This window comes from Bombina bombina, chromosome 12 (genome assembly GCF_027579735.1).
Source record: "Bombina bombina isolate aBomBom1 chromosome 12, aBomBom1.pri, whole genome shotgun sequence".
NCBI lineage: Eukaryota > Metazoa > Chordata > Amphibia > Anura > Bombinatoridae > Bombina > Bombina bombina.
In genome coordinates, this window is record NC_069510.1 from 68,206,040 (window position 1) to 68,231,765 (window position 25,726).

The 25,726-nt window shown below is 41.5% G+C and overlaps 1 protein-coding gene across 1 annotated transcript in view; it reads left to right on the top strand.

The window, feature by feature from the left end:
• Window positions 1–25,726, top strand: part of MAN1B1 (mannosidase alpha class 1B member 1) — a 131,018-nt gene that overhangs the window by 41,650 nt on the left and 63,642 nt on the right. The window contains exons 2-4 of the mRNA XM_053695718.1: window positions 4,349–4,457; window positions 5,816–5,934; window positions 6,996–7,117. Of these exons, the coding sequence (XP_053551693.1) occupies window positions 4,349–4,457; window positions 5,816–5,934; window positions 6,996–7,117 (350 nt within the window). The remainder of the gene's footprint in view (window positions 1–4,348; window positions 4,458–5,815; window positions 5,935–6,995; window positions 7,118–25,726) is intronic.

The following is a 25,726-nucleotide window of genomic DNA, read 5'->3' on the forward strand; positions in this document are numbered from 1 at the left end:
GGCTTAGAGTAGGTGTAATTAGTTTAAAATTGTTGTAATATTTTTCTTATGTTTGTAAATATTTTTTTATTTTTTGTAACTTAGTTCTTTTTTATTTTTTGTACTTTAGTTAGTTTATGTAATTGTAGTTATTTGTAGCAATTGTATTTAATTTATTTATTGATAGTGTAGTGTTAGGTTAATTGTAGGTAATTGTAGGTATTTTATTTAATTAATTTATTGATAGGGTAGTGTTAGGTTTAATTATAACTTAGGTTAGGATTTATTTTACAGGTAATTTTGTTATTATTTTAACTAGGTAGCTATTAAATAGTTCTTAACTATTTAATAGCTATTGTACCTGGTTAAAATAATTACCAAGTTGCCTGTAAAATAAATATTAATCCTAAAATAGCTACAATATAATTATAATTTATATTGTAGCTATATTAGGATGTATTTTACATGTAAGTATTTAGCTTTAAATAGGAATCATTTATTTAATAAGAGTTAATTAATTTCGTTAGATTTAAATTATATTTAAGTTAGGGGGGTGTTAGTGTTAGGGTTAGACTTAGCTTTAGGGGTTAATCCATTTATTATAGTAGCGATGAGCTCCGGTCGTCAGATTAGGGGTTAATAATTGAAGTTAGGTGTCGGCGATGTTAGGGAGGGCAGATTAGGGGTTAATACTATTTATGATAGGGTTAGTGAGGCAGATTAGGGGTTAATAACTTTATTATAGTAGCGCTCAGGTCCGCTCGGCAGATTAGGGGTTAATTATTGTAAGTAGCTGGCGGCGACGTTGTGGGGGGCAGGTTAGGGGTTAATAAATATAATATAGGGGTCGGCGGTGTTAGGGGCAGCAGATTAGGGGTACATAGGGATAATGTAAATTGCGGCGGTTTACGGAGCGGAAGATTAGGGGTTAATAATATAATGCAGGGGTCAGCTTTAGTGGGGGCGGCAGATTAGGGGTTAATAAGTGTAAGGGTAGGGGTGTTTAGACTCGGGGTACATGTTAGAGTGTTAGGTGCAGACGTAGGAAGTGTTTCCCCATAGGAAACAATGGGGCTGCGTTAGGAGCTGAACGCTGCTTTTTTGCAGGTGTTAGTTTTTTTTTTAAGCTCAAACAGCCCCATTGTTTCCTATGGGAGAATCGTGCACGAGCACGTTTTTGAGGCTGGCCGCGTCCGTAAGCAACTCTGGTATCGAGAGTTGCATTTGCGGTAAAAATGCTCTACGCTCCTTTTTTGGAGCCTAACGCAGCATTTTTTTGAACTCTCGATACCAGAGTTAATTTTATGGTGCGGCCAGAAAAAAGCCTGCGTAGCGTTAACAGCCCATCTACCGCCAAACTCCAAATCTAGGCCTAAGTGTATAAAAGTTTGGAATACAAGCCATTTAACCCATGCATGATTAAGGGGTATTATCCCCCGAAATGTCGCTGTATTTTTATCTGTCCTTATAAAGAATTGGAAATATAAGGTGCTATGGATTATTGTGTACTAGTGGATCTACTTTTGGGAGAATAGGCAGTTCTACCGATACCATTTAGTGCTGTTCCAGCTTCACAGTTTTGGATGTGCAATATAGTGGGCTCAGGTGGGTGGTTAATGATAACCTGAAAGTTAAAATAAAAAAATAAAAATATCAGCATAAACTTTAAAGGGACATTGTACCCAAATTTTTTTCTTTCATGATTCAGATAGAGCATGCAATTTTAAGCAACTTTCTAATTTACTCCTATTATCAAATTTTCTTCATTCTCTTAGTATCTTTATTTGAAATGCAAGAATGTAAGTTTAGATGTCGGCCCATTTTTTGTGAACCACCTGGGTTGTCCTTGCTGATTGGTGGATAAATTCATCCACCAATAAAAAAGTCCTGTCCAGAGTTCTGAACAAAAAAAAGCGTAGATGCCTTCTTTTTCAAATAAATATAGCAAGAGAACAAAGAAAAATTGATAATAGGAGTAAATTAGAAAGTTGCTTAAAATTGCATGCTCTATCTGAATCACAAAAGAAAAAAATTGAGTTCAGTTTCCCTTTAATGGGGAATGTCAGGACATAGAAAAGAAGAGCTACCAAGTGACAAAGGTAAATGGTTTGTACCTGTGCATTGTATTAGTATGCAGGACATTATTATGTAACAGAAATCTACCAGCAGAGAAAGGGGTTTGCGCATATGATTTAATATTGTTCATAAACCAATTTGTACTAGTTTAGAAAAGCAATGATTTCTCAGTAATTTTATATATCTCTAGAGATTGAATCTTCATTTTATCTATCAGAAACAAAGGGAATATTTATGAATGGACACTCAAGTTAAAATTAAACTTTCATGATACTTATATAGCAGCAATTTTAAACAACTTTCCAATTTACTTACATTTAAAAAACTTGCACAGTCTTTTTATATTTGCACTTTTTGAGTCCCCAGCTCCTACTGAGCATGAATTCACAGAATATATGTATTTTTGATTGGCTGATGTCTGTCACATGATGCAGGAGAAGTGAACATTTGAAGTTCAGGCTAAGTGCCATTGTGTTGTCTCTTTATATCATACATTTGTTGATTATTCAAATCTGCTGTATTTACCGGTCTTATAAAGGGATACAAAATCCAACATTTTTCTTTCATGATTCAAATAAAACAACTTTCTAATTTACTTTTATTATCAAATTTTCTTTATTCTCTTGGTATCTTTTGTGGAAAAGCATTGCCTTATGCTTAGGAGCCAACCCATCTCTGGGGCACTATATTGCAGCAGTTTTGCAAGAATGTAATCCATGTGCAAGAGCAATAGATGACAGCACTATTTGTGCCATGTAGTGATCCAGATTTGTTGAAAAGCAGTTAGTAAAAGGGACAGTCTACACCTTGGTCATCTTAAAGTCTTACCTTAGATTAAGCTGCAACTAGCCTCCTGCACCTTTTCTTTATCTTGCAGCAGGGACAGTAAAAAAGTTATTTTAAAATGAATATGGTTTTTGGTCACTTTGAAATGGCTGCCAAGCTCCGCCCACTGATGACATCATGATCTGGGCTGCATATGGCATCCAACCACAATAGTCTCACTAGTTGGATTCAACAGACTGTCAATGCTATTCACCAGAGTGCCTAGCTGCAGCCTGGATCGTGATGTCATCAGTGGGCGGAGCTTAGTAGTCATTTCAAACTGGCCAAAAACAATATATTTATTTTAAAATAACTTTTTACCATTCCTGCTGCATGATATAGAAAGGGTGCAGGAGACTATTTGCATCTTAATCTAAGGTAAGACTTTAAGATGATTAAGGTGTAGACTGTCCCTTTATGTTCAGGAGTGTGCTTGTATCTGCAGAACTAAATGACAGCAATATTGTTCTTCATTAGCAAGAGCACTATTTCCTGTCATTTAGTGCTTCAGGTGTGTGCTGACCTAGGTTTCTTTTCACCAAAGAATAACGAGAACTTTTTTTTTAAATTTGATTCTCTGTTGGATTCATGAAAGAAAAATGAAATGTAAAATCCTACAACACTGAAATTGTATTTTATTTTTTTTGTAAGTTGTCATAGAACACTTTGAAATGTGAAATACTGTTCTTCTGATTTACATTGTAGATGAGTAAAATCTCATTATGACATAATAATAAATCCTATTATTCAACTTAAAATCTACAACACGGTTACACTAATTACGTGTTACACACACAAAATCAAGGAGCCGCAGAATTGTACACAAGGATAGGTTCCAGCTGGAATTTGCCAAGCCCCGTTTTAACCAATTAGGTGCTTCACAGGGCTGCAATACATTGTGTTGCCACTCTCTAGGGAAAATGTGGTTAATTTATTATGTTCATTAAAGGGATATGAAATCAATTTTTTTATTTCATGATTCCGATAGTGTACAATTTTAAACAACTTTCTAGTAGTATTATTTCTAGTATCAAATTTGCTTTATTATCTTGGTATCCTTTGTTAAAAACATACCTAGTAGGTAGGTTCAGAAACAGCAGTTTTATTGAGAAGCTAGCTTCTGATTGGTGGCTGCACATATATACCTCTTGTAGATGTGATCAGCTAGCTCCCAGTAGTGTATTTCTGCTGCTTCAATAAAGGATACCAAGATAATGAAGCAAATTGGATAATAGAAGTAAATTGGAAAGTTGTTTAAAAATGTATGTTCTGCCTAAATCATGAAAGGAAAACCTTGGTTTATGTCCCTTTAAGCCAGTGTATACTAGAGAGTGTTACACCGCTGTGATTGTTTTCTGATGCTTTGTTCTGTATTGCACATTTTTTTTTCTTCTAGTTAACTGTAGCTTCCTTTCTCTGTAAATGTAACCACGTGTTCTTTTTTCCCCCCCCCCTTTTTATCTCTTAGAAATGGAAGCAGCTGTCACGATTACAGCGCAGTCTGATTCTCTTCTTGTGTGCTGTACTCGCGGTGTGTGGAGTGGTATCGTTTTCCAATTTTAGCGAGCACTGGAAGTGTATGTATTTTAAGATACTTTTAAAGCATTTGCACAATGTATATGTTAAATAATACCTTTTTATTGCAAAGAAAAGGCTGAGACAGTGCTAATGTTGTCTAAAAATATAGACTAACTGAAATATAATAATATTAAAATATTTATTGTGACCAGCTGATGAAGTGGATCTTTTCATTGAAACGCGTAGTGGTTCTCTGGAGGACACAGGGTCCGGTGACTCTGTGTTGTGGACTGTAGATTGCAGGTTCCATTAGCGCTGTCTCAGCCTTTTCTTTGCAATAAAAGTTATTATTTAGGATTCAACATTTTGTAAGATAGCAGCTACCCTATAAGATAAACTTGATTTATCATTTATAGAGTTTATTATTTACAATAGAAATTAATAGTAAAAAGAATGTATTTTCTTTTTTACGTTACTTAAAGGGACACTAAACCCACATTTTTTTCTTTCATGATTCAGATAGAGAATACAATTTTAAACAACATTCCAATTTATTTCTATTATTTAATTTGCTTCATTCTTTAGATATCCTTTGTTGAAGAAATAGCAATGCACATGAGTGAACCAATCACACGATGCATCTATGTGCAGCCACCAATCAGCAGTTACTGAGCCTATCTAGATATCCTTTTCAGCAAAGGATGTCAAGAGAATGAAGCAGATTAGATAATAGAAGTAAATTAGAAAGTTGTTTAACATTGCATGCACTCTATAGCATGAAAAAAAAAATGGGTTTCATGTCCCTTTTTAATATTTATTATATAACAAGTGCTCTCTTATAAGTAATCCTATTGCTATACAATTTATATGCGCCATTTATATATGTATAGTATATACAGGGTTGCCATATTAGCGCTGTGGAATCTGCAGGAAGTTCCAGTTTGTTATAGCCGAGAGCTGTAGTTCCTGACCCCCCCAGGCATCTGTCTGCATTTGTGCTCTGGTTCCATATGAAGGCAGATGCCAGATTGTTACAGGCGGGGACCATGTGTGTATCCTTTGTTGAAAGAGCAGCAATGCATTACTGTGAGTTAGCTGAACACACTGGGTTAGCCAATGACAAAAGGCATATATGTGCAGCCACCAATCAGCAGGTCCCAGTAGTATATTTCTAATCCTAAGCATACCTCGGTATGCTTTTATGATAAATTATACCAAGGGAACAAAGTAAATTGGATAATACAAGTCAATTGGAAGGAATATAGGCAAATTAGATTGACCAATTTGTTCTTATCTGCTTTCAGTTTGTTTCTGCTGTATAACTGAAAGTATCTTTCCTGCTAAGTTATTCCATCATGGTATGTTAAAGGGATGGTCATGTGCCGGGTTTGGCTGATTTATTCACATATTTGTTTAGCTTTGACGAGTCATTTTGAAGTGCCGGTTTTCCCAGAGCAAAATCCTGTTCACCTCGGGGTGCTCCCTGTTCCTGCGAGAGATGATACAGACAAAAAGCTACCGAGGCCTCCAGCTCAGGTACTGTAGAGTGGGCAAGAGGGTATGTTTTATGGAACAAGCACTTTTTGTCACTGTTAAAACAGGGCTCAAAATGTAAAGTCCTTAGCTATTAACAAGAGAAAAATGTCACTCGCCACTTCTGATCCCACCCACTACACGCCCACACCACACCCACTGCTCCACCTCTCTTTGCATATGTTTAGCCATTGTTTTTTTTCTATCATAACATTAAAAAATGCTACATATAGTAGTAAATTAACAAAGATGAGTACATAGCCGTTGGCAACATCATCTAGGGTTTTGGGGGAGACAACAGTTGGATGGAAAACGGAAGTTGTTGAACATAGAGAGTGCTGACAGTCATGGAAGGTCATAGCACACCTGGAGATTTTTTTTCAATAATTATTATCTCTCCCTTCTCGCTCTTAACTATCTTTCTCCACTCCCTCCTCTCTTCAATCTCTTTTTTTACTGTCTCTCTTCTCTCTCAGGCAATATATTTTTCTTTCTCTTATATCTCACCTTTTTTTTTTTTTTTTTTTTTTTTTTTTTTTTCTCTTAACCCTTACTTTTTCACTTTTACTCTTACTCTCCAATCCGTCTCTCTGCACCTGTTTACCGCCTAAGCACTAATGGGGTCCCTACTTCATTAGAGGAATAACCTTTCGGGGATAAATAATATCCCTTCAGATAATATTTTTATATATTTATATAGATATTTTTAGCACATAACCCAAAATGTGTGTCAATGCTGCAGTATGATTGTACATTTTGCAAATACAATGTGCTAAGTTTGCTACTTACAACACCCCACAGTGAGTGAATGTTGATTTAACTTCACTCACTGACTTTTACTCGCCACAGTTAAATTTCAATTTGTCAATGGCTAGTGGATGAGTGCAAATTTTGAGCCCTGGTTAAAATGACATTAAGTCTGAAATTAAACTTTCGGGAGGGAGCTTGCTACGCGATTCATTTATGTATTCATTAAACTTGTGAATACAGCTTGTGTATGTATATGTTACACAGTCCTATTCAAAGCAAGGTTATAACTCTTTAAATTCTTAATTTTTATTTAGAAGCTTAAGAGACCATACAGACGCGGACCACCCATTTTACAGCCTCTGCCTACACAGAGGTTGAAATCTGAAGACAATGAACAAAGACCGGACCAGGCAGAAAATCAGCAGCCTGTAATCAGGTACATAGAACCTTAGTACAGTAATGGTTTAGCCAGTGGTTACCAATACAAATGAATCAAAACAGTGAGAAAAACATTAACTTAAAGGGTCAGTGAACTCCAAAATTTGTATTGTTTTAAAAAGATAGATAATCCATTTATTACCTTTTCTAGTTTTGCATAACCAACAGTTATATTTATACACTTTTTACCTCTGTGATTACCTTGTATCTAAGCCTCTTCTGACAGCCCCCTCATTACATGACTATTATCTTGACTTGCATTTAACCAATTAGTGCAGTGTCGGCCACAACTTCACGGGCGTGTGCACAATGTTATCTATATTGCACACATGAACTAGCAGTCTCCTGTTGTGAAAAGCTAATACAAAAGCATGTGATTAAGAGGCTGTCTATAGTAGCTTAGTAAAAGGCAGAATTTTAGAGTTTTAAATGTTATAAAGTATATTAACCCTTTGAGTGCTAACGACATCTCCATGCTGTTGCTAGGACTCACTAACCTTGAGGCAGGCCTGAGGGCCCCCATCTCCCTCCACGCGTCCGATCTTGCCCTCAAATTAAAGAACAGGCTTGGGTCTTCACACGGAGCGTGATGACATCATCACGCATTGACATGATGATGTCATCACACAACGTTATTTATTCTATTGACAGTTATTGAGAGATGGGGCATGCTGCTTAGATGCTCATATTGTGGGCATCTAAGCAGCTACAGACCCCCAAGACCCACAGTTTTGGAAAAGTAATTTAAAAAGGCCTTTAAAGTGTAGTGAAAAAAATAATTTTTTTTTAAATTATTAGAAAAATTATAAAGGGGTCTCTAAAGGCACATAAATAAAGATCAAAATTGTCCAGAGACCCCCAAAATAGATTTCCCTGAAATAAATTAGTCCCTGTTTTTTTTCTTAAATTAATTTAAGTGTATGCTAAATGATCACCGTGGTAGCCAGCGTTACCGGAATAATCACCTAGATAAGAAAAATGACATTCCCTTACTATACGAATAACGATATAATAGTTGTAATTACATGAACACCTGGATCATGTGATGATAAATTAATGTTACAGAGATGCCTTTTATTAAAAATAATAATAAAATATATATATATATATTTATTTTTTTTCAGCTCTCGCCGTCTTTCAAAACCCCTGTATTTTTACTGCAAAGAAGATTATTTTTTTGTAATACAAATGATCTTTTCTAGCAGCTTAATTTCTTTCAAAATATCTGTTCAATTTGTAAAGAGAATTATGGCTGAGCGTCTGAACTCGGACTTGGTTTCCTTCTCGGATGATGCTAGATGTGCTAGAGAAGATTCTGACAGCGACTTTGTCCCTGGTGCACATTTTTGGAAAGTACACCCCTTGACTCATCAAATAAGGGGCTATATATGTGTATATATAGCGCAAAATTTGATTGCGTAAAAAAATAGCTGAACATGTCACTTTACTTAGAAAAAATATTTTCTAACCAAAGCACCATATTACGTAAATTTGTACGCACTCCACTTTCTTTCCTATGGCATGATGAGTCCACAAATTCATTCCAATTACTAGTGGGGATATTCAACTCGAGGCAAAGATGTCAGGGTTTTTTCCCTGTTGTGTTTGCCATGTGCTGCTGGCAGCCATTTTACTCACCTCTCTTCCTGACTATGGTGCATTGTGGGGGATGTTGCTCAATTCCTGCACTTTTTTCTCTTGTTAAGTGTATCCAGTCCACGGATCATCCATTACTTGTGGGATATTCTCCTTCCCAACAGGAAGTTGCAAGAGGATCACCCACAGCAGAGCTGCTATATAGCTCCTCCCCTCACTGCCATATCCAGTCATTCTCTTGCAACTCTCAACTAAGATGGAGGTCGTAAGAGGACTGTGGTTTTTTATACTTAGTTTATTTCTTCAATCAAAAGTTCGTTATTTTTAAATGGTACCAGAGTGTACTGTTTATCTCAGGCAGTATTTAGAAGAAGAATCTGCCTGCGTTTTCTATGATCTTAGCAGAAGTAACTAAGATCCTTTGCTGTTCTCACATATTATGAGGAGTGAGGTAACTTCAGAGGGGGAAGAGCGTCCAGGTTTTCCTGCAATAAGGTATGTGCAGTTAAAATATTTTTCTAGGGATGGAATTTGCTAGAAAATGCTGCTGATACCAAAGTAATGTAAGTAAAGCCTTAAATGCAGTGATAGCGACTGGTATCAGGCTTATTAATAGAGATACACTGTTATAAAAGTGTATTTCTCCAACATAGGTGTGTCCGGTCCACGGCGTCATCCTTACTTGTGGGATATTCTCTTCCCCAACAGGAAATGGCAAAGAGCCCAGCAAAGCTGGTCACATGATCCCTCCTAGGCTCCGCCTTCCCCAGTCATTCTCTTTGCCGTTGTACAGGCAACATCTCCACGGAGATGGCTTAGAGTTTTTTGGTGTTTAAATGTAGTTTTTATTCTTCAATCAAGAGTTTGTTATTTTAAAATAGTGCTGGTATGTACTATTTACTCTGAAACAGAAAAGAGATGAAGATTTCTGTTTGTAAGAGGAAAATGATTTTAGCAACCGTTACTAAAATCGATGGCTGTTTCCACACAGGACTGTTGAGAGGAATTAACTTCAGTTGGGGGAAACAGTGAGCAGACTTTTGCTGCTTGAGGTATGACACATTTCTAACAAGACTTGGTAATGCTGGAAGCTGTCATTTTCCCTATGGGATCCGGTAAGCCATTTTTATTAAATAAGAATAAAGGGCTTCACAAGGGCTTTAAAGACTGGTAGACATTTTTCTGGGCTAAAACGATTGATATATAAGCATTTTTAATACTTCATAGTTTTGAGGAGTTATTTTATTCTTGGGAATCATGTAAAATAACCGGCAGGCACTGTATTGGACACCTTTTTCACTGGGGCCTTCTCTAATCATAGGCAGAGCCTCATTTTCGCGCCTCTATTGCGCAGTTGTTTTTGGGAAGCAAGACATGCAGATGCATGTGTGAGGAGCTCAGATACATAGAAAAAGCTTACTGAAGGCGTCATTTGGTATCGTATTCCCCTTTGGGCTTGGTTGGGTCTCAGCAAAGCAGATACCAGGGACTGTATAGGGGTTAAATGTAAAAACGGCTCCGGTTCTGTTATTTTAAGAGTTAAAGCTTTCAAATTTGGTGTGCAATACTTTTAAGGCTTTATGACACTGTGGTGAAATTTTGGTGAATTTTGAACAATTCATTCATACTTTTTCACATTTTCAGTAATAAAGTGTGTTCAGTTTAAAATTTAAAGTGACAGTAACGGTTTTATTTTAAAACGTTTTTTGTACTTTATCAAGTTTATGCCTGTTTAACATGTCTGAACTATCAGATAGACTATGTTCTGTATGTGGGGAAGCCAAGGTTCCTTCTCATTTAAATAGATGTGATTTATGTGACACAAAATTTAGAGAAAATGATGCCCAAGATGATTCCTCAAGTGAGGGGAGTAAGCATGGTACTGCATCATCCCCTCCTTCGTCTACACCAGTCTTGCCCACACAGGAGGCCCCTAGTACATCTAGAGCGCCAATACTCCTTACTATGCAACAATTAACGGCTGTAATGGATAATTCTATCAAAAACATTTTAGCCAAAATGCCCACTTATCAGCGAAAGCGCGACTGCTCTGTTTTAGAAAATACTGAAGAGCATGAGGACGCTGATGATATTGGTTCTGAAGTGCCCCTACACCAGTCTGAGGGGGCCAGGGAGGTTTTGTCTGAGGGAGAAATTTCAGATTCAGGGAAAATTTCTCAACAAGCTGAACCTGATGTGATTACATTCAAATTGAAATTGGAACATCTCCGCGCTCTGCTTAAGGAGGTGTTATCTACTCTGGATGATTGTGAGAATTTGGTCATTCCAGAGAAATTATGTAAGATGGACAAGTTCCTAGAGGTCCCGGGGCCCCCCGAAGCTTTTCCTATACCCAAGCGGGTGGCGGACATTGTAAACAAAGAATGGGAAAGGCCCGGCATACCTTTTGTCCCTCCCCCTATATTTAAGAAATTGTTTCCTATGGTCGACCCCAGAAAGGACTTATGGCAGACAGTCCCCAAGGTCGAGGGGGCGGTTTCTACTCTAAACAAACGCACTACTATCCCTATAGAAGATAGTTGTGCTTTCAAAGATCCTATGGATAAAAAATTAGAGGGTTTGCTTAAAAAGATGTTTGTTCAGCAAGGTTACCTTCTACAACCAATTTCATGCATGGTTCCTGTCACTACAGCAGCGTGTTTCTGGTTCGATGAACTAGAAAAGTCGCTCAATAAAGATTCTTCTTATGAGGAGATTATGGACAGAATTCATGCTCTCAAATTGGCTAACTCTTTTACTTTAGACGCCACTTTGCAATTGGCTAGATTAGCGGCGAAAAATTCAGGGTTTCCTATTGTGGCGCGCAGAGCGCTTTGGCTAAAATCTTGGTCAGCGGATGCGTCTTCCAAGAACAAATTGCTTAACATACCTTTCAAGGGGAAAACACTGTTTGGCCCTGACTTGAAAGAGATTATTTCTGATATCACTGGGGGTAAGGGCCACGCCCTTCCTCAGGATAGGTCTTTCAAGGCTAAAAATAAACCAAATTTTCGTCCCTTTCGCAGAAACGGACCAGCCCCAAGTGCTACATCCTCTAAGCAAGAGGGTAATACTTCCCAAGCCAAGCCAGCCTGGAGGCCAATGCAAGGCTGGAACAAAGGTAAGCAGGCCAAGAAACCTGCCACTGCTACCAAGACAGCATGAGATGTTGGCCCCCGATCCGGGACCGGATCTGGTGGGGGGCAGACTTTCTCTCTTCGCTCAGGCTTGGGCAAGAGATGTTCTGGATCCTTGGGCGCTAGAAATAGTCTCCCAAGGTTATCTTCTGGAATTCAAGGGGCTTCCCCCAAGGGGGAGGTTCCACAGGTCTCAATTGTCTTCAGACCACATAAAAAGACAGGCATTCTTACATTGTGTAGAAGACCTGTTAAAAATGGGAGTGATTCATCCTGTTCCATTAGGAGAACAAGGGATGGGATTCTACTCCAATCTGTTCATAGTTCCCAAAAAAGAGGGAACATTCAGACCAATCTTAGATCTCAAGATCCTAAACAAGTTCCTCAAGGTTCCATCGTTCAAAATGGAAACCATTCGGACAATTCTTCCTTCCATCCAGGAAGGTCAATTCATGACCACGGTGGATTTAAAGGATGCGTATCTACATATTCCTATCCACAAGGAACATCATCGGTTCCTAAGGTTCGCCTTTCTGGACAAGCATTACCAGTTTGTGGCACTTCCATTCGGATTAGCCACTGCTCCAAGAATTTTCACAAAGGTACTAGGGTCCCTTCTAGCGGTGCTACGACCAAGGGGCATTGCAGTAGTACCTTACTTGGACGACATACTGATTCAAGCGTCGTCCCTACCACAAGCAAAGGCTCATACGGACATTGTCCTGGCCTTTCTCAGATCTCACGGGTGGAAAGTGAACGTAGAAAAAAGTTCTCTATCTCCGTCAACAAGAGTTCCCTTCTTGGGAACAATAATAGACTCCTTAGAAATGAGGATTTTTCTGACAGAGGCCAGAAAATCAAAACTTCTAAGCTCTTGTCAAGTACTTCATTCTGTTCCTCTTCCTTCCATAGCGCAGTGCATGGAAGTAATAGGTTTGATGGTCGCGGCAATGGACATAGTTCCTTTTGCGCGAATTCATCTGAGACCATTACAACTGTGCATGCTCAGTCAGTGGAATGGGGATTATACAGACTTGTCTCCGACGATACAAGTAGATCAGAGGACCAGAGATTCACTCCGTTGGTGGCTGACCCTGGACAACCTGTCACAGGGGATGAGCTTCCGCAGACCAGAGTGGGTCATTGTCACGACCGACGCCAGTCTGGTGGGCTGGGGCGCGGTCTGGGAACTCCTGAAAGCTCAGGGCCTTTGGTCTCGGGAAGAATCTCTTCTCCCGATAAATATTCTGGAACTGAGAGCGATATTCAATGCTCTCAAGGCTTGGCCTCAGCTAGCAAAGGCCAAATTCATACGGTTTCAATCAGACAACATGACGACTGTTGCGTATATCAACCATCAAGGGGGAACAAGGAGTTCCCTGGCGATGGAAGAAGTGACCAAAATCATTCAATGGGCGGAGACTCACTCCTGCCACTTATCTGCAATCCACATCCCAGGAGTGGAAAATTGGGAAGCGGATTTTCTGAGTCGTCAGACATTTCATCCGGGGGAGTGGGAACTCCATCCGGAAATCTTTGCCCAAATTACTCAATTGTGGGGCATTCCAGACATGGATCTGATGGCCTCTCGTCAGAACTTCAAGGTTCCTTGCTACGGGTCCAGATCCAGGGATCCCAAGGCGACTCTAGTAGATGCACTAGTAGCACCTTGGACCTTCAACCTAGCTTATGTATTCCCACCGTTTCCTCTCATCCCCAGGCTGGTAGCCAGGATCAATCAGGAGAGGGCATCGGTGATCTTGATAGCTCCTGCGTGGCCACGCAGGACTTGGTATGCAGACCTGGTGAATATGTCATCGGCTCCACCATGGAAGCTACCTTTGAGACAGGACCTTCTTGTTCAAGGTCCGTTCGAACATCCGAATCTGGCCTCACTCCAACTGACTGCTTGGAGATTGAACGCTTGATTTTATCAAAGCGAGGGTTCTCAGATTCTGTCATTGATACTCTTGTTCAGGCCAGAAAGCCTGTAACTAGAAAAATCTACCATAAAATATGGAAAAAATATATCTGTTGGTGTGAATCTAAAGGATTCCCATGGAACAAGATAAAAATTCCTAAGATTCTATCCTTTCTTCAAGAAGGTTTGGAGAAAGGATTATCTGCAAGTTCTTTGAAGGGACAGATTTCTGCTTTATCTGTTTTACTTCACAAAAGCTGGCGGCTGTGCCAGATGTTCAAGCTTTTGTTCAGGCTCTGGTTAGAATCAAGCCTGTTTACAAACCTTTGACTCCTCCTTGGAGTCTCAATTTAGTTCTTTCAGTTCTTCAGGGGGTTCCGTTTGAACCCTTACATTCCGTAGATATTAAGTTATTTTCTCCAACATAGGTGTGTCCGGTCCACGGCGTCATCCTTACTTGTGGGATATTCTCTTCCCCAACAGGAAATGGCAAAGAGCCCAGCAAAGCTGGTCACATGATCCCTCCTAGGCTCCGCCTTCCCCAGTCATTCTCTTTGCCGTTGTACAGGCAACATCTCCACGGAGATGGCTTAGAGTTTTTTAGTGTTTAACTGTAGTTTTTATTATTCAATCAAGAGTTTGTTATTTTAAAATAGTGCTGGTATGTACTATTTACTCTGAAACAGAAAAGAGATGAAGATTTCTGTTTGTAAGAGGAAAATGATTTTAGCAACCGTTACTAAAATCGATGGCTGTTCCACACAGGACTGTTGAGAGGAATTAACTTCAGTTGGGGGAACAGTGAGCAGACTTTTGCTGCTTGAGGTATGACACATTCTAACAAGACGATGTAATGCTGGAAGCTGTCATTTTCCCTATGGGATCCGGTAAGCCATTTTTATTACAGAAAGAAAAAAAGGGCTTCACAAGGGCTTTTTAAGACTGTAGACATTTTCTGGGCTAAATCGATTTATATTTTATACTCCATAGCCTTGAGGAATTATTTTAATCTTGGGAATTATGTAAAATAACCGGCAGGCACTGTATTGGACACCTTATTCTCTAGGGGCTTTCCCTAATCATAGGCAGAGTCTCATTTTCGCGCCTGTATTGCGCACTTGTTTTTGAGAAGCATGACATGCAGATGCATGTGTGAGGAGCTCTGATACATAGAAAAGACTTTCTGAAGGCGTCATTTGGTATCGTATTCCCCTTTGGACTTGGTTGGGTCTCAGCAAAGCAGATACCAGGGACTGTAAAGGGGTTAAATATAAAAACGGCTCCGGTTCCGTTATTTTAAGGGTTAAAGCTTCCAAATTTGGTGTGCAATACTTTTAAGGCTTTATGACACTGTGGTGAAATTTTGGTGAATTTTGAACAATTACTTCATACTTTTTCGCAATTGCAGTAATAAAGTGTGTTCAGTTTAAAATTTAAAGTGACAGTAACGGTTTATTTTAAAACGTTTTTTGTACTTTGTTATCAAGTTTTTGCCTGTTTAACATGTCTGAACTACCAGATAGACTGTGTTCTGAATGTGGGGAAGCCAAGGTTCCTTCTCATTTAAATAGATGTGATTTATGTGACACAAAATTTAGAGAAAATGATGCCCAAGATGATTCCTCAAGTGAGGGGAGTAAGCATGGTACTGCATCATCCCCTCCTTCGTCTACACCAGTCTTGCCCACACAGGAGGCCCCTAGTACATCTAGCGCGCCAATACTCCTTACTATGCAACAATTAACGGCTGTAATGGATAATTCTATCAAAAACATTTTAGCCAAAATGCCCACTTATCAGCGAAAGCGCGACTGCTCTGTTTTAGAAAATACTGAAGAGCATGAGGACGCTGATGATATTGGTTCTGAAGGGCCCCTACACCAGTCTGAGGGGGCCAGGGAGTTTTTGTCTGAGGGAGAAATTTCAGATTCAGGGAAAATTTCTCAACAAGCTGAACCTGATGTGATTACATTTAAATTTAAATTGGAACATCTCCGCGCTCTGCTTAAGGAGGTGTTATCCACTCTGGATGATTGTGAAAATTTGGTCATTCCAGAGAAACTATGTAAAATGGACAAGTTCCTAGAGGTCCCGGGGCCCCCCGAAGCTTTTCCTATACCCAAGCGGGTGGCGGACATTGTAAATAAAGAATGGGAAAGGCCCGGTATACCTTTCGTCCCTCCCCCCATATTTAAAAAATTGTTTCCTATGGTCGACCCCAGAAAGGACTTATGGCAGACAGTCCCCAAGGTCGAGGGGGCGGTTTCTACTCTAAACAAACGCACCACTATACCCATAGAAGATAGTTGTGCTTTCAAAGATCCTATGGATAAAAAATTAGAAGGTTTGCTTAAAAAGATGTTTGTTCAGCAAGGTTACCTTCTACAACCAATTTCATGCATTGTTCCTGTCACTACAGCCGCGTGTTTCTGGTTCGATGAGCTAGAAAAGGCGATCAATAATAATTCTTCTTCTTATGAGGAGATTATGGAAGGAATTCGTGCTCTCAAATTGGCTAATTCTTTCACCCTAGACGCCACTTTGCAATTGGCTAGGTTAGCGGCGAAAAATTCTGGTTTTGCTATTGTGGCGCGCAGAGCGCTTTGGTTAAAATCTTGGTCAGCGGATGCGTCTTCCAAGAACAAATTGCTTAACATTCCTTTCAAGGGGAAAACGCTGTTTGGCCCTGACTTGAAAGAGATTATCTCTGATATCACTGGGGGCAAGTGCCACGCCCTTCCTCAGGATAGGTCTTTCAAGGCCAAAAATAAACCTAATTTTCGTCCCTTTCGCAGAAACGGACCAGCCCCAAGTGCTACGTCCTCTAAGCAAGAGGGTAATACTTCTCAAGCCAAGCCAGCCTGGAGACCAATGCAAGGCTGGAACAAAGGAAAGCAGGCCAAGAAACCTGCCACTGCTACCAAGACAGCATGAGATGTTGGCCCCCGATCCGGGACCGGATCTGGTGGGGGGCAGACTCTCTCTCTTCGCTCAGGCTTGGGCAAGAGATGTTCTGGATCCTTGGGCGCTAGAAATAGTCTCCCAAGGTTATCTTCTGGAATTCAAGGGGCTTCCCCCAAGGGGGAGGTTCCACAGGTCTCAATTGTCTTCAGACCACATAAATAAACAGGCATTCTTACATTGTGTAGAAGACCTGTTAAAAATGGGAGTGATTCATCCTGTTCCATTAGGAGAACAAGGGATGGGGTTCTACTCCAATCTGTTCGTAGTTCCCAAAAAAGAGGGAACATTCAGACCAATCTTAGATCTCAAGATCCTAAACAAGTTTCTCAAGGTTCCATCGTTCAAAATGGAAACCATTCGAACTATTCTTCCTTCCATCCAGGAAGGTCAATTCATGACCACGGTGGATTTAAAGGATGCGTATCTACATATTCCTATCCACAAGGAACATCATCGGTTCCTAAGGTTCGCATTCCTGGACAAGCATTACCAGTTTGTGGCACTTCCGTTCGGATTAGCCACTGCTCCAAGGATTTTCACAAAGGTACTAGGGTCCCTTCTAGCGGTGCTAAGACCAAGGGGCATTGCAGTAGTACCTTGCTTGGACGACATTCTGATTCAAGCGTCGTCCCTTCCTCAAGCAAAGGCTCACACGGACATTGTCCTGGCCTTTCTCAGATCTCACGGGTGGAAAGTGAACGCAGAAAAAAGTTCTCTGTCTCCGTCAACAAGGGTTCCCTTCTTGGGAACAATAATAGACTCCTTAGAAATGAGGATTTTTCTGACAGAGGCCAGAAAATCAAAACTTCTGAACTCTTGTCAAATACTTCATTCTGTTCCTCTTCCTTCCATAGCGCAGTGCATGGAAGTAATAGGTTTGATGGTAGCGGCAATGGACATAGTTCCTTTTGCACGCATTCATCTAAGACCATTACAACTGTGCATGCTCAGTCAGTGGAATGGGGACTATACAGACTTGTCTCCGACTATACAAGTAAATCAGAGGACCAGAGATTCACTCCGTTGGTGGCTGTCCCTGGACAACCTGTCACAGGGGATGAGCTTCCGCAGACCAGAGTGGGTCATTGTCACGACCGACGCCAGTCTGGTGGGCTGGGGCGCGGTCTGGGGACCCCTGAAAGCTCAGGGTCTTTGGTCTCGGGAAGAATCTCTTCTACCGATAAATATTCTGGAACTGAGAGCGATACTCAATGCTCTCAAGGCTTGGCCTCAGCTAGCAAAGGCCAAGTTCATACGGTTTCAATCAGACAACATGACGACTGTTGCGTACATCAACCATCAGGGGGGAACAAGGAGTTCCCTGGCGATGGAAGAAGTGACCAAAATCATTCAATGGGCGGAGACTCACTCCTGCCACTTGTCTGCAATCCACATCCCAGGAGTGGAAAATTGGGAAGCGGATTTTCTGAGTCGTCAGACATTTCATCCGGGGGAGTGGGAACTCCATCCGGAAATCTTTGCCCAAATCACTCAATTGTGGGGCATTCCAGACATGGATCTGATGGCCTCTCGTCAGAACTTCAAGGTTCCTTGCTACGGGTCCAGATCCAGGGATCCCAAGGCGACTCTAGTAGATGCACTAGTAGCACCTTGGACCTTCAAACTAGCTTATGTATTCCCGCCGTTTCCTCTCATCCCCAGGCTGGTAGCCAGGATCAATCAGGAGAGAGCATCGGTGATCTTGATAGCTCCTGCGTGGCCACGCAGGACTTGGTATGCAGACCTGGTGAATATGTCATCGGCTCCACCATGGAAGCTACCTTTGAGACGAGACCTTCTTGTTCAGGGTCCGTTCGAACATCCGAACCTGGTCTCACTCCAACTGACTGCTTGGAGATTGAACGCTTGATCTTATCAAAGCGAGGGTTCTCAGATTCTGTCATTGATACTCTTGTTCAGGCCAGAAAGCCTGTAACTAGAAAAATTTACCACAAAATATGGAAAAAATATATCTGTTGGTGTGAATCTAAAGGATTCCCTTGGGACAAGGTAAAAATTCCTAAGATTCTATCCTTCCTTCAAGAAGGTTTGGAGAAAGGATTATCTGCTAGTTCCTTGAAGGGACAGATTTCTGCCTTGTCTGTGTTACTTCACAAAAAGCTGGCAGCTGTGCCAGATGTTCAAGCCTTTGTTCAGGCTCTGGTTAGAATCAAGCCTGTTTACAAACCTTTGACTCCTCCTTGGAGTCTCAATTTAGTTCTTTCAGTTCTTCAGGGGGTTCCGTTTGAACCCTTACATTCCGTTGATATTAAGTTATTATCTTGGAAAGTTTTGTTTTTGGTTGCAATTTCTTCTGCTAGAAGAGTTTCAGGATTATCTGCTCTGCAGTGTTCTCCTCCTTATCTGGTGTTCCATGCAGATAAGGTGGTTTTACGTACTAAACCTGGTTTTCTTCCGAAAGTTGTTTCTACAAAGGATTTTAGACAAACATCTTCCTTGTTTGTTGTTTATTCTGGTAAAAGGAGAGGTCAAAAAGCAACTTCTACCTCTCTCTCTTTTTGGATTAAAAGCATCATCAGATTGGCTTATGAGACTGCCGGACGGCAGCCTCCTGACAGAATCACAGCTCATTCCACTAGGGCTGTGGCTTCCACATGGGCCTTCAAGAACGAGGCTTCTGTTGATCAGATATGTAAGGCAGCGACTTGGTCTTCACTGCACACTTTTACTAAATTTTACAAGTTTGATACTTTTGCTTCTTCTGAGGCTATTTTTGGGAGAAAGGTTTTGCAAGCCGTGGTGCCTTCCATCTAGGTGACCTGATTTGCTCCCTCCCTTCATCCGTGTCCTAAAGCTTTGGTATTGGTTCCCACAAGTAAGGATGACGCCGTGGACCGGACACACCTATGTTGGAGAAAACAGAATTTATGTTTACCTGATAAATTACTTTCTCCAACGGTGTGTCCGGTCCACGGCCCGCCCTGGTTTTTTAATCAGGTCTGATAATTTATTTTCTTTAACTACAGTCACCACGGTATCATATGGTTTCTCCTATGCAAATATTCCTCCTTTACGTCGGTCGAATGACTGGGGAAGGCGGAGCCTAGGAGGGATCATGTGACCAGCTTTGCTGGGCTCTTTGCCATTTCCTGTTGGGGAAGAGAATATCCCACAAGTAAGGATGACGCCGTGGACCGGACACACCGTTGGAGAAAGTAATTTATCAGGTAAACATAAATTCTGTTATCTTGGAAAGTTTTGTTTTTGGTTGCAATTTCTTCTGCTAGAAGAGTTTCAGAGTTATCTGCTCTGCAGTGTTCTCCTCCTTATCTGGTGTTCCATGCAGATAAGGTGGTTTTGCGTACTAAACCTGGTTTTCTTCCGAAAGTTGTTTCTAACAAAAACATTAACCAGGAGATAGTCGTGCCTTCTTTGTGTCCGAATCCAGTTTCAAAGAAGGAACGTTTGTTGCACAATTTGGATGTAGTTCGTGCTCTAAAATTCTATTTAGATGCTACAAAGGATTTCAGACAAACATCTTCCTTGTTTGTTGTTTATTCTGGTAAAAGGAGAGGTCAAAAAGCAACTTCTACCTCTCTCTCTTTTTGGCTTAAAAGCATCATCAGATTGGCTTACGAGACTGCCGGACGGCAGCCTCCTGAAAGAATCACAGCTCATTCCACTAGGGCCGTGGCTTCCACATGGGCCTTCAAGAACGAGGCTTCTGTTGATCAGATATGTAAGGCAGCGACTTGGTCTTCACTGCACACTTTTACTAAATTTTACAAATTTGATACTTTTGCTTCTTCTGAGGCTATTTTTGGGAGAGAGGTTTTGCAAGCTCCATTTTTCCATCTAGGTGACCTGATTTGCTCCCTCCCATCATCCGTGTCCTAAAGCTTTGGTATTGGTTCCCACAAGTAAGGATGACGCCGTGGACCGGACACACCTATGTTGGAGAAAACAGAATTTATGTTTACCTGATAAATTACTTTCTCCAACGGTGTGTCCGGTCCACGGCCCGCCCTGGTTTTTTAATCAGGTCTGATAATTTATTTTCTTTAACTACAGTCACCACGGTATCATATGATTTCTCCTATGCAAATATTCCTCCTTTACGTCGGTCGAATGACTGGGGAAGGCGGAGCCTAGGAGGGATCATGTGACCAGCTTTGCTGGGCTCTTTGCCATTTCCTGTTGGGGAAGAGAATATCCCACAAGTAAGGATGACGCCGTGGACCGGACACACCGTTGGAGAAAGTAATTTATCAGGTAAACATAAATTCTGTTTTTAAAACGTTTGCTGGCATGTTTAATCGTTTTTTACATATGTTTGATGATAAAACTTATTGGGGCCTAGTTTTTTCCACATGGCTGGCTTGAATTTTGCCTAGAAACAGTTCCCTGAGGCTTCCCACTGTTGTAATATGAGTGGGAGGGGCCTATTTTGGCGTTTTTTTGCACAGCAAAAATTACAGACACAGACATCCAGCTTCTTCCTGCATGATCCAGGACTTCTCTGAAGGGCTCAAAAGGCTTCAAAAGTCGTATTGAGGGACGTAAAAAGCCACAGTAGAGCTGTGGCAGTTGTTGTGACTGTTTAAAAAACGTTTTTGTCATTTGTTATTCCGTTTTTGGTATTAAGGGGTTAATCATCCATTTGCAAGTGGGTGCAATGCTCTGCTAACTTATTACATACACTGTAAAAATTTCGTTAGTGTAACTGCATTTTTTCACTGTTATTTCAAAATTTGGGAAAATTTGTGTTTCTTAAAGGCACAGTAACGTTTTTTATATTGCTTGTAAACTTGTTTTAAAGTGTTTTCCAAGCTTGCTAGTCTCATTGCTAGTCTGTTTAAACATGTCTGACACAGAGGAACCTACTTGTTCATTATGTTTGAAAGCCATGGTGGAGCCCCATAGGAGAATGTGTACTAAATGTATTGATTTCACCTTAAACAGTAAAGATCAGTCTTTATCTATAAAAGAATTATCACCAGAGGGTTCTGTCGAGGGGGAAGTAATGCCGACTAACTCTCCCCACGTGTCAGACCCTTCGCCTCCTGCTCAGGGGACGCACGCTAATATGGCGCCAATTACATCAGGGACGCCCATAGCGATTACCTTGCAGGACATGGCTGCAATCATGAATAATACCCTGTCAGAGGTATTATCTAGATTGCCTGAATTAAGAGGCAAGCGCGATAGCTCTGGGGTTAGGAGAGATACAGAGCGTGCAAATGCTGTTAGAGCCATGTCTGATACTGCGTCACAGTATGCAGAACATGAGGACGGAGAGCTTCATTCTGTGGGTGACATCTCTGACTCGGGGAAACCTGATTCAGAGATTTCTAATTTTAAATTTAAGCTTGAGAACCTCCGTGTATTGCTTGGGGAGGTATTAGCTGCTCTGAATGACTGTAACACAGTTGCAATTCCAGAGAAATTGTGTAGGCTGGATAGATACTATGCGGTGCCGGTGTGTACTGACGTTTTTCCTATACCTAAAAGGCTTACAGAAATTATTAGCAAGGAGTGGGATAGACCTGGTGTGCCCTTTTCCCCACCTCCTATATTTAGAAAAATGTTTCCAATAGACGCCACTACACGGGACTTATGGCAGACGGTCCCTAAGGTGGAGGGAGCAGTTTCTACTTTAGCAAAGTGTACCACTATCCCGGTTGAGGACAGTTGTGCTTTTTCAGATCCAATGGATAAAAAATTGGAGGGTTACCTTAAGAAAATGTTTATTCAACAAGGTTTTATTTTACAGCCCCTTGCATGCATTGCGCCTGTCACTGCTGCGGCGGCGGCATTCTGGTTTGAGGCCCTCCAGACAGCTCCATTGAATGAAATTATTGACAAGCTTAGAACGCTTAAGCTAGCTAACTCATTTGTTTCTGATGCCATTGTTCATTTGACTAAACTAACGGCTAAGAATTCCGGATTCGCCATCCAGGCGCGTAGGGCGCTATGGCTTAAATCCTGGTCAGCTGACGTGACTTCAAAGTCTAAATTACTCAACATTCCTTTCAAGGGGCAGACCTTATTCGGGCCTGGCTTGAAGGAAATTATTGCTGACATTACTGGAGGCAAGGGTCATACGCTTCCTCAGGACAGGGCCAAATCAAAGGCCAAACAGTCTAATTTTCGTGCCTTTCGAAATTTCAAGGCAGGAGCAGCATCAACTTCCTCCGCTTCAAAACAAGAGGGAACTATTGCTCATTCCAGACAGGCCTGGAAACCTAACCAGTCCTGGAACAAGGGCAAGCAGGCCAGGAAGCCTGCTGCTGCCCCCAAGACAGCATGAAGGAACGGCCCCCTATCCGGAAACGGATCTAGTGGGGGGCAGACTTTCTCTCTTCGCCCAGGCGTGGGCAAGAGATGTTCAGGATCCCTGGGCGTTGGAGATCATATCTCAGGGATATCTTCTGGACTTCAAAGCTTCTCCTCCACAAGGGAGATTTCATCTTTCAAGGTTATCAGCAAACCAGATAAAGAAAGAGGCATTCCTAAGCTGTGTGCAAGACCTCCTAGTAATGGGAGTGATCCATCCAGTTCCGCGGACGGAACAAGGACAGGGATTTTATTCAAATCTGTTGGTGGTTCCCAAGAAAGAGGAAACCTTCAGACCAATCTTGGATCTAAAGATCTTAAACAAATTCCTCAGAGTTCCATCATTCAAAATGGAAACTATTCGGACCATCCTACCCATGATCCAAGAGGGTCAGTACATGACCACAGTGGACTTAAAGGATGCCTACCTTCACATACCGATTCACAAAGATCATCATCGGTTCCTAAGGTTTGCCTTTCTAGACAGGCATTACCAATTTGTAGCTCTTCCCTTCGGGTTGGCCACTGCCCCGATAATTTTTACAAAGGTTCTGGGCTCACTTCTGGCGGTTCTAAGACCGCGAGGCATAGCGGTGGCTCCGTATCTAGACAACATCCTGATACAGGCGTCAAGCTTTCAAATTGCCAAGTCTCATACAGAGATAGTTCTGGCATTTTCTGAGGTCGCATGGGTGGAAAGTGAACGTGGAAAAGAGTTCTCTATCACCACTCACAAGAGTCTCCTTCCTAGGGACTCTTATAGATTCTGTAGAGATGAAAATTTACCTGACGGAGTCCAGGTTATCAAAACTTCTAAATGCTTGCCGTGTCCTTCATTCCATTCCACGCCTGTCAGTGGCTCAGTGCATGGAAGTAATCGGCTTAATGGTAGCGGCAATGGACATAGTGCCATTTGCGCGCCTGCATCTCAGACCGCTGCAATTATGCATGCTAAGTCAGTGGGATGGGGATTACTCAGATTTGTCCCCTCTGCTAAATCTGGATCAAGAGACCAGAGATTCTCTTCTCTGGTGGTTGTCTCGGGTACACCTGTCCAAGGGTATGACCTTTCGCAGGCCAGATTGGACCATTGTAACAGATGCCAGCCTTCTAGGTTGGGGCGCAGTCTGGAACTCCCCTGAAGGCTCAGGGATCGTGGACTCAGGAGGAGAAACTCCTCCCAATAAATATTCTGGAGTTAAGAGCAATATTCAATGCTCTTCTAGCTTGGCCTCAGCAACACTGAGGTTCATCAGATTTCAGTCGGACAACATCACGACTGTGGCTTACATCAACCATCAAGGGGGAACCAGGAGTTCCCTAGCGATGTTAGAAGTCTCAAAGATAATTCGCTGGGCAGAGTCTCACTCTTGCCACCTGTCAGCGATCCACATCCCAGGCGTAGAGAACTGGGAGGCGGATTTTCTAAGTCATCAGACATTTCATCCGGGGGAGTGGGAACTCCATCCGGAGGCGTTTGCTCAACTGGTCCATCGTTGGGGCAAACCAGAACTGGATCTCATGGCGTCTCGCCAGAACGCCAAGCTTCCTTGTTACGGATCCAGGTCCAGAGACCCGGGAGCAACGCTGATAGATGCTCTAGCAGCTCCTTGGTTCTTCAACCTGGCCTATGTGCTTCCACCGTTTCCTCTGCTCCCTCGACTGATTGCCAAAATCAAACAGGAGAGAGCATCAGTGATTCTGATAGCGCCTGCGTGGCCACGCAGGACCTGGTATACAGACCTAGTGGACATGTCATCTCTTCCACCATGGACTCTGCCTCTGAGGCAGGACCTTCTAATACAAGGTCCTTTCAATCATCAAAATCTAATTTCTCTGAGACTGACTGCATGGAGATTGAACGCTTGATTCTATCAAAGCGTGGCTTCTCCGAGTCAGTCATTGATACCTTAATACAGGCTCGGAAGCCTGTCACCAGGAAAATCTACCATAAGATATGGCGTAAATATCTTTATTGGTGTGAATCCAAGAGTTACTCATGGAGTACGGTTAGGATTCCTAGGATATTGTCCTTTCTCCAAGAGGGTTTGGACAAAGGCTTATCAGCTAGTTCTTTAAAAGGACAGATTTCTGCTCTGTCCTTTTGCACAAGCGTCTGGCAGAAGTTCCAGACGTCCAGGCATTTTGTCAGGCTTTGGTTAGGATTAAGCCTGTGTTTAAAACTGTTGCTCCCCCGTGGAGCTTAAACTTGGTTCTTAAAGTTCTTCAGGGAGTTCCTTTTGAACCCCTTCATTCCATTGATATTAAACTTTTATCTTGGAAAGTTGTGTTTTTTTTTATGGCTATTTCCTCAGCTCGAAGAGTCTCTGAGTTATCTGCCTTACATTGTGATTCTCCTTATCTGATTTTTCATTCAGACAAGGTAGTTCTGCGTACCAAACCTGGGTTTTTACCTAAGGTGGTTTCTAACAGGAATATCAATCAAGAGATTGTTGTTCCATCATTGTGTCCTAATCCTTCTTCAAAGAAGGAACGTCTTTTGCATAATCTGGACGTAGTCCGTGCCTTGAAGTTTTACTTACAGGCTACTAAAGATTTTCGTCAAACATCTGCCCTGTTTGTCGTTTACTCTGGACAGAGGAGAGGTCAAAAAGCTTCGGCAACCTCTCTCTCCTTTTGGCTTCGGAGCATAATACGCTTAGCCTATGAGACTGCTGGACAGCAGCCCCCT